Source organism: Gallus gallus, chromosome 13, assembly GCF_016699485.2.
Source record: "Gallus gallus isolate bGalGal1 chromosome 13, bGalGal1.mat.broiler.GRCg7b, whole genome shotgun sequence".
Lineage (NCBI taxonomy): Eukaryota > Metazoa > Chordata > Aves > Galliformes > Phasianidae > Gallus > Gallus gallus.
Genome location: NC_052544.1, coordinates 16,886,430 through 16,898,964, shown reverse-complemented (window position 1 = coordinate 16,898,964; position 12,535 = coordinate 16,886,430). Strand labels below are relative to the sequence as shown.

The 12,535-nt window shown below is 59.4% G+C and overlaps 1 protein-coding gene across 3 annotated transcripts in view; it reads right to left on the bottom strand.

Moving 5' to 3' along the window:
* ARHGAP26 (Rho GTPase activating protein 26) overlaps positions 1-7,267 on the bottom strand; it is a 100,778-nt gene extending 93,511 nt beyond the window's left edge. For all 3 annotated transcript variants that reach the window (NM_205194.3, XM_015294012.4, XM_015294013.4), the window contains exon 1: positions 6,936-7,267. In NM_205194.3, coding sequence (NP_990525.3) covers positions 6,936-7,089 — 154 coding nt within the window. In that variant the 5' untranslated portion in view covers positions 7,090-7,267. The remainder of the gene's footprint in view (positions 1-6,935) is intronic.
* Between the last annotated feature and the right edge of the window lie 5,268 nt (positions 7,268-12,535).

Sequence of the window (12,535 nt, the reverse complement as noted above, 5' to 3'; positions counted from 1 at the left end):
AGCCACCAGCGGGGACCGGGGAGCCCTCAGTGCCAGGGCAGGGGCCGCATCCCAGCACAGTGTGGGGTCAGCAGCCCCACAGCAGCCTCCCCTTCCTCCCAGGGAGCTCACGGAAATCCTTTCGCCTCCGGTGCTTCTTCACCAAAGAGCAGGAAAAAATCCCACCGTGCGCTCACGGAAACGTCCCTGACGAATGAGTCAATTGTTCCTGCCTCAACAGAAGGAAAAAGCCTAAAAAAAATACGCAAAGTACCAGCAGAGCCCACAGAGGCACAGCACGATGGGCAGCCCAGGACTGAGCTGAGCTCCAGGACGCGGCATAAGCCCAGCTCCCCCAGCACCCCGATGCCACCACGGCACGGAGGTGAGCGGGACACCCAGTGACGCACAGCCGGCAACCCAAGGCACGGCCCTCCGGCCCCACATCCTGCAAGCAGCAGGAAGGGCCGCGCTCTGCCCACCCCTACTGCACGCGTGGGGCAATGCGGCTGCGGAGGGCAGCAGGGCGATACCACCGAACAGCTCTGCTCTGCAACGTGGTGTTTTTCCTAAAGCATCGCTAAGCAACCAGTATCCAACGAGGGCACCGTTCTGGACAGACAGCAGTTCAACTACAGAAAAGCAGCAAAGGAAAAGCATTATTGTTTCAAGCACTGCTGAGCGGGCACACCCAGGTCACTCCACAGTTACACACTTTGCACAGACTCCCTTGCACTTCCCCATGAGGTCCCACAGCCTCCAGCAGGGAACAACTCTGTGCACAGCACAGCACAGCAGCCCCACACCATCGGCTGCGTTACTGCGCTCACCAACGACAGCAGAGCCTGCAGCAGTGACTGCGGGGAACCGCACATGCAGCGCCGGAGCTCCCACCCCTGGAAAAAAGTTTGTATTTCCCAGCAGTTTTATGAGCTATTTATTGCCTGCCTGTAGGTAAACAGTGCGTATCTCTTCAAAAGAGATTCCTCCCCGCTGCAGCCCGGAACAAAGGCAGCATTTTTGTCTTTAGGACAAACACGGAGCCGCCAGGCCGGGCTGGCAGGGCAGCTCGTCATGTCCCCACCGCTGGCAGGTCCCCAGCAGACGGGGACAGCGTGGCCACCAAACAACAGCTGGGGCCACCGCCGCCTCCCCGGGAGCTCCAGCTGCAAGAAAACGCTGCCTCTCCAACAGAGCCAGGAAAAAAGACACAGCGAGGAGATTAAAATTAGCAAAGAGACCACAGCAAAGGGTGCGCACGCGAGCTGACACAGCCCTGCCAGCCTGCCACAAACGCCGCGTGCCCGAATGGCAGCGAGCACAGAGGAAGCGGCATCTGCAGCCCCTTCCTGAGCGCCGCCGGGCACAGCACGTGTGTGCCACAGCAGCCATATGGCTCAGGGGCTCGCGTGCTTTGCATAAACCCCGGCGAGAAATGAGCTTGGCATTAACACAGACAGCATCCCCTTCCCATGCTGCATTCCCTGCCCCGCACAGTCCATGCGTGCAGCACTGTGACCTGCAGCCCCACGAGGACGGGCATCACCCGGCCTGCAGGGAAACACAGCGCCCTGCTCCTCCACACACCCTGGGACCGTCTGGGCTGCACAGCCCCAAGGAGCACGTGCCTGCTGCCGGCACCACACGGAGCCACAGAGCTTCGGCACAGAGCAATTAACGCAAACAGGTGGAAATGCCTTCACAGCACGGAGGGAATGTGCCAGGAAAACGGGGAAAAACAGGCGCCGTGGCTGCGCTGACAGCTCCTCACATGCTCGGAGGAAAGGGGAGATGATGATTCACGCGGAGCAGCAGTGAGGCGAACAAGCTGTGCGCAGCTCAGAACAAACTCCCCCCGCTTTCTCTCCACTCCCCACCCACAATGGGTCACGCTAAATCTATTCATCACGCTGCACATGAAACCAGCTCGTTTGGTTGTGCTTCAAACCAACACATCAAGGGAAAAAAAAAGCAGAAACGTAAGTAGCGATGAATACCTGGCACAGCGCAGCCTCCTGTGGGGCGAGCTGCTGGCACTGCCAAAGGGAAGCAGGAGGGCTGCCCAAAGGGCTCGGAACCAGAAGCAGCGCAGCTCAGGCCCCGGCACACCGCCTCTGCTGCACCTCGAACAGGAGGGCTGCTCCGGGAGTCCCCTGTTGGCTCAGGATGGGCAGCAATGGGGTGCGGAGCGAACCAGGCACGGGGCTGAGAGGGCAGCAGCTCCGCACTGAGCCCAGCCTGGGGCCGGGGAGGGGCACAGCAGGATTTCGGGCTGCCCATGCAGGAGCAGAAGGGCGCACGGTCACTTCTCCACCTCCACAGGGAGGACCTCAAAAAGCACAGTTCTGCTCACCCACGTGCTGCAGCCCGGCAGGATGCCCCCAGCCTGGAGACAAGTCCTGATGGCACCGGGTGATGGACTGCTCCAGGCGGGCAGCAGGCACTGGCACTGTGCCGGCCTTATCTCACCACACCGGGCGATGTGGCACAGGGAGGAGCCGTGGGGCAGGAGAGCACAGGGCTGCGTGCCAGAGCCCCGGCACCGCCATGGAAACGGCATTTCCTTGCACGCAATTCAGCGTCAGTACTGACGCCCCCAGCCCAGCCCAGCCCACCTCCCCCAGCACACAGGTAGTGCAGTGCTCTGCGCGGCGGGAGCGGAGATCGGCTGCAGCGGTGCACCCACAGCCCTGCAGAACTGCCTCTGCACACAGGTGCACAGCATGCCAGGAGCACAGCAGGACCTGCTGCTGCAGGAAGGAGCAGCACCTTCCAACTTTGCACCCCATACTCTCCTCCTGGATCCAGCCACGTGCAGCTTGCATTTCACCCCCCAAAACACAATGAGCACTTCCCTGAGCAGGGACAGCAGCTCAACCCCTTACACCACCGCACCACTGCATCTCAACGCACGCCTCCAGGTTCAGAGCCCTGTCAGGGAGCTGCATCCCAGGGCAGTTTAAGAAATGAGTTCACAAATTCAAACTCTGCTGCCTGTCCAGACCCTGATGCTCAGCAGCCTCCTCCTCTGCTGCAAAGCCCCAGTGCAGCAGCGCCTCTGGGACAACGCAGAGTGCTGCCACACCACGGGACGGGGCACAGGGAGCACCAGGGTCCCTGCAGGGTGGACCCACGAGCCCTGTGTCAGGAGGGGCCGAGGATGCCCAAGCAGAGGACACTGCCCCTGGACCGTGACGTGCAGCTGAGCAAACGCAGCACCTGGCAGCAGGAAGGCTGTGTCCAAGCACTCCTTCTCAGCATCAGTCAGCAGCTGCAGCCTTTCTGCTGCCCAAATGAATGAGGCTGTGACACACGTGCTGGTGTCCGGCCCTGCGGAGCTGACAGCGGCTGCACAGCAACTCATCCAAAACTCACAGCAGAGATCTCAGCAGCAGCGAACACCTCCGGAGCAGGGCACGTTCCTGCTGCTCCCCTCCACCAGGGAGGCAGAGGAGGAGCCTTCAAGTTGTGCTGAAAGTGAAGCAAAGTATTATTAGTTGTACTACATCTCATTTGAATAAAATTCAAGACAAACTGCTAAGTATGTGGCTACACGAGCCACGCAGGTCATGCAAAAGAGGCAAAGGCGCTCCAGCCCCGAGCTGCCAACCACAGACTGCTGCCACACCGAGCATTCCCCACAGCCCTCGGAGAGGACAGGGAGGTGGAAAATCCACCCTGACACGGCTGAGCCCCCAGGCTGGGGCCTGCTGCAAAGCTGCACCTTCACTGCAGGAATGAAGCAGAAAAATCAGAAACAACTCATCTGGAAAAAAGAACAAACAAAGTCCCACGTCTCGCAGCTCAGACCGGTGCAGGATGCCCTCATGGCCACGTGCTGGGTGCTCTGATGTTGGCATTCCATGCAGTGAGATGGGACAGGGCTCACCTTCCTCCCCACACGGGGCTGTTGAAGGTTGGGGAGCTGGAACAGATGCACTGCTCTCAATGCGTGGATGTGGTATTAATACAGAGAACATAACTCTGGATGCCCGCTGGGGATGCTCTGCTGCTCTGAGCAGCATCACTTAGGGCCAAGACACACGACATCCCATGGGCTGCAGGCAGCACAAACCCCAGCAGAGCAGGAATCCATAGCACTGCCAGAGAAAGATCCAGAGAAGGCAGTCAGACTTCAGAAGCACGAGATGCCACCACCTGCTGCAATTACAGCACTAAAATAGGAATTGGGTGAATAATGGAGCTGGAGCATCAGAAGGACACGGAGGATAAAAGCAGCCGTGCAGCACAGAGCTCTCATGCTAAGCCTCAGTGCCACCAAGAACACTGGGCAGGATAGAGCCGGGTCCCCTCCAGCTGAGGGGGCCAAGCACAGCCCATGGTACCCTACGTGCCCACACCTGGGCTGCCCGTGCCACATCCCAGCAGTGTTGCCAGGGCACAGTCAGAGCCGACCCAACCCAACCCCAGTACCAACCCCACAGGGTTCATTTTTAGTATCCAGAAAGCACGGTGCTCCTTTTCCTTCAAAACTGAATCCACAAGAGGTGAAAGCTGTCTCCTGGCCATGAATGCATCTCCAATTATTACTGCTTCCACCTGCAAAGATAAGGGCCCATGCTGGAAAGGTCAGGGCTGAAGCCCTGCATCTCAGCCTCTCCTCCCCCCAGCCCATATGTAGGGCTTGGGTTGGTACAGCCTCCTCCACAGAGGAGTAGAGCAGAAGGGATGAAGCCCATCAGAGCAGGGGTTTGGGTTTCTTCACCCCACATTCAGCGCAGGGCCTTTTGCTCAGGCAGCACCCAGGGTGCAAAGCCTTCACCCAGGTGTACACCTCCAGCAGCGTGATTTGGAGCTGGGTTCATGGAGTCTGAAACATTTCCTTATTCCCATAAAAAGCCCTGTTTATATCAAATGAAGTTAATTGCTTGGGTTGAACAATGGCAGAAAGTTTCACTTTTGGTTCCAGGCACAGCCCCAGGCACAGTGCAGCAGCCACACAGCACACTGCAGAGCACACACCGAGCACCCGATGGAGGCTGCTGTGAGACAGAACCACAGCCACACACCTCTGCCTACACTGCACACAACAGGCGGGCAAAGCTCTCCCTGAAGATGAGAGAGGAAATCACAACTGCCCTGTTTTGATTGTTAAGCTGCACGGCAGCTGTGGAAGAGCCCCTGTGCACAGCGGTGCCCCCGGTGCACACACTCACAGAGGAGCACAGGGTGCAAGCTTTGCACCAAACTCCCATTTGCTAAATGCTACTGGGCAGACGCAGGGAGCAGCACAAGAAAGGGCACCATGGAGCTGCACACACCCAGGCTGGAACCTGGGTGCACAGAGCTTGTGGCAGTGCCAGCCCTGCTCCCCCTGGCACAGCCATCACTCTGCAATGACAGAGCTGGCATCTCCAGACGGCACAACAGGACCAGTCAGGTGCCTTCAAATTACCGCCTGGGGGAGGGAGGAGCAGACAGAACGAGGCGGCCAGGCACAGGGCTGCCACCCTCACCCAGGGCCCCATAGTGCAGGGAGCTGACAGCCCCAACCACCATGGGACACTGCCCCCGCAGGGGACACGGGAAGGGGCACAGAGTGTCAGCAGTGCGGGCACGCAGCTCCTGTGACGGAGAACAGCAGAACGAGTTGGGTGCGTGAGGCTCCAAGTGCATTATTCATGTCTCACTTCAGGTCTCTGCGTTTGCAAAACTTTCTGAATAATTGATGGCTGGTGCACGGGGGAGGACGAGGGACTCGCTGCGCTGAAAAGCAGGTCAGCTCCATGCCGGGGCACACAGAAGGGAGACAATGGGAGCAGGGCAGATCTGCACTGAGAAAAGCAGGGTTTATCTGCACTCACAGACACATGCAGCCAGAGGTGCTCGGACACCATAGGGCGTTTTGCAAGAGCAGTCCTATAAGTGAACCTTGTTTCAGCCTTCTGGATTGTCATTAATGGTAGTGAAGCTACCGACCTACACATCAGCACCACCTCTACCCTCCCGCAGGGCACACACATGGCAACCACAGAGCAGCCCCACGAAACCCACGGGAAAGGTGTGACACAGCAGCGGGGCCGGCGCTGACCCAACATTTGGAGCATGGCTGCACCCCGCAGCGACGCGTCCCGCGCACCCAGCGCCCATCTCGGAACAAAGAGGATGTGAAACGCTCGGCAGAAAACGCAAGAGGAAGGAAAACATGAGCGCACATTGCCAAGACTTCAAGCAATTTCAGTTCCGTGCCTCCGCCCTGAGCCGGGGGCCCCGGGTACACAGCCTGTATCCCACATACGGCAGGGACGGACGGACGGACGCAGCGACGGAGGTGGGAGCCGCACGTGGCAGCCAGGCGGGCAGTGCTGCTGCAGCAGTGTGCCGTGCACCCCTACCCAGCACACCCCGTGCACAGCAGGACCCTCTCCCGACTCAACCGCGGAACAACACAGCCCACCTGGCCCACCTGCCCCGCGCTGCAGCTCATGGCAGACCCCCAGATCCACACCTGCAGCTCATCAGACAGCCAGATCGGGATCCGCGCTGTTATTCCTAAAACGCATTGCCAGCAAAGAACACCATAACTCGTTCAGGAACGACACGAACACTGCACGCACGGCCACGCGAGCCACCTCCGCGCCCCAGCCCCGCAGAACCACGCGTGTCCCAGCGGGGGCCCAGTCCTGTCCCACCCGAACCGGTGCCGGCGGATGCGCGGTGACCCCACGGGGGATCCCCTCGGGGTGCCCCCAGAGCCCCGCCGCATCCCAGCGTGGGGGCGTCGCGGGGATGGCAGCGTCACGGGGACGCGGCGCGGGAACGCTGCGGGTGCCCGGGGCTGCCCCGCGTCCGCACCGGGAGCGGTGAGCGCGGGACGGGGCCGGGCCGGGCCGGGCCAGGTGGGCTGCGGGAGCCGGGGCGGTGCGGGGCCGGGCCGGGGCGGCGCGGGGGAGGCGGGAGAGGCCCGGCCCGGCCGCCCCCCGCCCCACGCTTACTCTTGAGGGCGGCGATGAGCGACTTCCCGTCCTTGATGAGCTCCTTGATGAACTTGTTGGTCTTCTCCAGCTCGGCCTCGTGCGAGCGGAGCCGCTCCCGGAACTGCGGGCTGTCCAGGCAGCACTCGCTGAATTCCAGCGCCGGCAGCCCCATGCTGCCTACAGCTGCACCGCGAAGAATTAAGAAAAATTAAAAGAGAGATTTTTTTCTTCTCTTCCGGATGAGAAGCGCTCTCCCGCCTCTCAGGGAGCTGCCGCCGCCGCGGGGCGCGCCCCAGAGCGGGCCGGGCCGTGCCGAGCCGTGCGGGAGCGCCGGGGGCGCTGCTGCCGCCGCTCTGGGGCCGCCGCCCGGGCAGGGCTCGCGCCGGGCGCGGCGCCGCCTCCCCCGCTCGCTGCCGGCCCGCGCCGCCGCGCCGCGCCCCCGCCTGGCCACGCCCCCGCCGCGCTCGCAGCCAATGGGAGACCCCGCAGCGCCCCGCCACGCCACCCGCGTCTCGCCGCGCCCCTCACGGCCGTAGCCCCGCCCCCTCCGCCCGCAGAGCCAATGGGGGGCGGTGTGAGCGCGCGCGGGTGGTCTCGCGGGGCTGCGCGCGCCTCGCGGTCCACGTGTCCCGTTCCGTCCGCGCCCGCAGCCGTGCGGCTGCCCGCCTTCAGTACGCGCTTCAATCAGCCCGCGAGGCAGCACCTGTGGCGCAGCGCCGTACTGCCCAGCGGGACGCGCCTCCAGCCCCCGCTACCCCCCCTTACAGCGCGTCGTGCGGCGGCTGCCCTGCCGGGTGAACGCAGGGGCTCGTGGACACCCCTCCGCCTCGAGCTCCTGGGATGAATCTCGGGCACGGGGCGGCTCCCTCTGCTCGCACGTTTGGTATCGGCAGCCAAAAGTCAGGAGCGGCCCCTCAGTAGTGATACGGGGACGCACGCGGTGCGGGCCCTGTGGGTGTGAGAACACAAGTCCTGGTGGCAAACAGCCGAGCGAGCCCTGGGTGAGCGCCTGCAGCGTGCCCCCAGCAGCGTGGCAGGGTGGGCAGACGCGCTGGGACACCTGGCCGTGCCCACCCGCGTGCAGCCAGCAGGAGCCGCTTTTGGGGCAGGGGACCACCAGGTGTCCGGCTGATCGCGACGCCCCGCTCCCAGCGCTCAGCACTGCGGGCAGAACCCCGCTCTGCAGGCAGACGCATCCCGGACGGAGCGCGGCGGCGGGGCGGCATTCCTGTCCAATCAGCCGTGAAGCGCCCCGCGGAGCCGGAGCCAGCGTCGTGCTTTTTGCAGACGGGAAAGCGGGCGCGTCTGCACAAAGCCGTGGGGCGGGCGGTGCTGGGAAGTCGATCCAGCCGTGTTTGCTGGGCCGTGGCGCAGCCACCCACCGCAGCGCCCGCTCCGGCAGGTCGGATGCGCGATCTTCTCAGCCGTCACAGCACAGCCTGGCTGGGGCTGAGTCACCGCCTTCCAGCACAGTCTGCAGGCGCAGCTTTTTGCATGCGGTCTCCTAATTACAGAAGGGATGTAATACTAATTATACGCTTATCTTGCAGGCAGGATATAAAGTTTAATTAGCTGTCATTTATGCCATATGCACGGAGCCCTGTAAAAGCACTAGATGTTGTTATTTGGATTATGCTCCCTTATTTTTTTACGCTGTACAAACTGCAGCAGTGCATATTTTGGTTTTGTCCTTCCACATCTCTATCATTCCTATGAAGAAAGTGTTCCAGCACTTGCAGCCAATACAGAAGAACCTGTACCTGGGTTTGTAGGACGCTGCCTTAGAGGATCAGAGTATCTGGGGCTGGAAAGTAAATCTCTTTTGCCACCATTCCCGAACTATAGAAAGCAATGATGATCAGACTGTCATTTTGCGGACAGGACAGAGTTGAAGCGTCGCAAAGCTCTGTCACATGAAATATCACACACACCACAGGACACGAACAGGGGCCTCGTGCAGGCAGCCGTTAATGCATCCGATCATGCTGTGCTCCCCTTTTTCCTGCTTACGCTGCATTCATCAGCATATTCGAGTTCTGCATGCAGGAGCAGAGCAGGGCAGCAGGCGGTGGGAAGCGGCCACGGATGCATCCCAGCCAAGTTTTGCTGGGATTGTGCATCCAAACTGTAAAAGGACACCACCAAAGGAAAAACAATAAAACTTCCACGTCCTTCTGCCTGCGGGTAAAGGCTTGCGTCCCTCCTGATATTTGCTTGCTTCAACTTTTATTTTTTCTAAGCAACTTGGCCATCTTCCACTGAAGCAGGTCAGTCAGTTGGGTACCAAGTGGCTCTGGCCATGCTGACACTGAGACCCAGAGACATCCCTGGCTGCTCCCCGCTGGCCATCACCTACAGCATCCTCTTGGTGCTGGTGCACATCAGTCCCGCAAAGCTGTGCTCTGCCACACACTGCCACGGTCTCTGGCTCTCCATTCCTGCAGCAAATTGGCCCAGGGAGCAATGTCAGCAGAAAGCTAATCCAGCATTAAAATAATAATAATAATAAACTGAGTGTTTTCTACTGAGTTAGGCTTGCTCTGAGATCAAATAACAGGCAGCATGGATGCAAGGCTGAGGGCCACAGTCATCACCTCCACGTAGGCTGCAATACTGTCAGCCCCACTGCTGCACCCAGCCCTCCCCACACCGACACCAGTTCTGGGGGGCACAAACTCAGCCAGATTGGGTGGTTCCATCTGAAAATTTTTCTTCTTGTTTTTGTAGCAGCAGTTCTCAGGTGGCTCAGCTCCCTGACCTGGCTAAGCACACTGCAGCCCCATACCTCCCTGCTCCTGTCCCTTCCCCACAGCAGCAAGGAGCAGCACCCATCATCTCAGGGGCTGGGGAGGGGGGGAAGGGGGAGCACCACCTCTAACCAGTTCTGACAGCACCAGTGCGGGGCACACAGAGATGTTTCTGTAAAGCTGCAGTGGGTGTTTGGACCATCAGAGCCCAGGTGCTGCAGGAGAAGGTTCCCAGATTTGCCCTCAAGCAGCAATGTTCAAGGTCTAATCATTACATGACTTGGTATCACAAGCCATTTTTACATGACTGCTTTATCTTGCTGCTATGGATTCGTTTATTGCACAAGGCACAGATGAAGCTCTGTGTATGGCACACACACACACAAAGTTCCAGATAATATATTAATCATCACAAAGGATCTGCTTGAGTTCCTTGTTGTAAACCAAAGGGCATAGATGGATCTTCTGCACTGATAGCCTTGGAGGGAGCAGATCCTTGAGCTCACACCTGTTGTGTGCACAACTCCAGAGCAGCACGAGGAGCTCTCCTTCCTCAGTGTGCCCAGCAGATCTGTGTGGCTGCAACACAGCTGTGGGTGTCCCCACAACTGCTGGGACACCCTCAGCATGGCCAGCGGTGCTCCCCGCACTGAGCACCCAGTTTTACACATAGCAAACAAGGAATGTGCCCTTCCTTCCTGCACCTGCAGCAGTTGCTCCCATGTCTTTCCACCACCATTTCTTTTCCTCATTTCCATATTCCTTCTCACAGCCCCTGCTTCTGGCCTTCAGGCACAGCCACAGGGCACCAGGACAGCCCCAAGGCAGGTCCCTGTTGTAACAGCAGTGGCTCTTAGAACAACTGAGGCTCTGCAGAGCAGTCAGAACTCCCCACAGGAAGCAGTGTGCAGAATTGGGGATCTGCTCCCAGTTGCAAGACTCACAGGCTCCCAGCTGAGCCCAGCTCACCTCCAACTGATTTAAAGAAAATACATTTTTGTTTGATTTTTGTTCATTGCCGCTTGTATTACCAGGCCTTCCTGGCTCCCACAGGTTTATTCTGAGCAGCAGCACCAGTGGGAGGTGCTGTGAGTCAGCCCGAGCCCTGCTTGTGGCACAGAGCCCTCCGCACCCACCTGCCCCAGCCCACCTCCCTGCGAGGTGTCACACCTCAAAGCAGAACCTGCTGCCAGCACTGCTGTCCCTGTGCCTACAGCCATCCCACGTTGGCTTACCTTGGTTCCTTGATCGAGGCAAAAGAAAGCCTTCTGGGTAAGCACTGAGTGCCTTTTGCACCCCTGACCCCGCAGCTCTGCTAAGCGGGACAGCCCCACACACAGCTGTAGCCTCGTGCAGGGGGCACTTCTGGAGAGAACTGGATCACACATCAGCAAAGTGTTGTTTACCTTCTCCTTCCCTAATTTCAGTGCGAGTTCAGTCCCTTTATCATCCAGGCTCTAACAGAAGCATTACTCTGAGGATCAGTGCTCAATCTGTGATGCTCAGAGGTCATTACCCAACAGCAGACCGCTGTGACTCCGGCCACGGTGACCCCTTTGCAGCCCCTCTGTGCAGCACCATTCACACTGTGCATCAGTGGCACTGTGCAGGCACGTAGGGACAAACAAAGCCATGCATTATTATCTGCTGCCTGCAGCACGATGGGGACTGCACTACACATCACGGGGACAGGGGCTGTGTGCTCGAGGCGCCTGGAGATGGCTTTGTTCCAAATCACAGAGATGAGGGTAAAGAGTTACGGGGTCAGGGAGCTGCGTGCCCAGAGGCACTCAGTGGGAGCACTGCACAGAAAGAGACATCCCTGCTTACACACAGAGATCCGTGCACACAGAAGCTCCCAGGGCAGGGCTGTGTGCTCCCTCACTGCTGCTCCAGGCTGCATCCCACCCAGAGGGAGTGGGGGGGCTCCATCCCACCGAGTGCCTCCCAAGGAAAGGGAATGGTGTGGGCTGAACATCTTCTCTGAGCTCTCCAGGGAGCTCTGGGAGCCATCAGGTGCATTGGGGGCTGCAGAGAGGCACCAACCAGGCTGCCCAAGCTACAGCTACACACACAGAGGCCAAATCAGAAATAAGTTCTCAATTAAATGGAAAAGCGCAATTAGTCACGCCCCCATAAATTACTGCAGCACAGGAAGCAGGAATGGCAAAGCAGTGAGCAAACCAAGGGCTAGGAAATCTTCAAAGATGTTCACAGAAGAAGTATTTAAATAACAGAGTTAATTATAGATATGACAAAGTTCCATTGTCAGGAAAGGCCAAACAGTCTGTCTATTCTTACTCTCATTTCTTCAGGAAAGAAGAAATCTCATCGAAGGACGGGCCAAGCGGCTGCCACTCGCTTCCTCTGCTAGCACAAAGCATCAGCCGACACCCCCAGCCTGCAGAGCGAGCAGGAAGGCCCCAGAACACGCAGAGTGCTCAGCACAGCCCCAGCACAGAGCTCAGCTCAGCTGCAGTCCCATAACTCCCTTCATGGGCCCCAGCCCTGCAGCTGCTCCCTGCCGCAGGGTGGGACCCTGATGGGCAGCACCTGGTGCCCACAGCCTCCCCAGCCCTTCCCACATCCCACGCTCAGCTTTCTCCCCACTGCCCTGTAATGGCTGTCATCTTCGTGGGGCTGCATGGAGCAGAGAATGGATCCGGCTGTAACAGAGCCGGGTGCAAACAGGGTGTAGAGCAGCAGGCTGAAGCCCCAGTCCAGGAGGAGCTGTGGGCTCACTTTCTCTGTGCGTGCAGTGGCAGTGCAGGCACACAGTGAGCAGCCAGCATGAGGTGGGTCGGGGGGGGGGGGGGGTCCTGCAGGTGCCTCCTGGGGTGCAGAACCGCACTGAACCCCAAATGCTGGAAC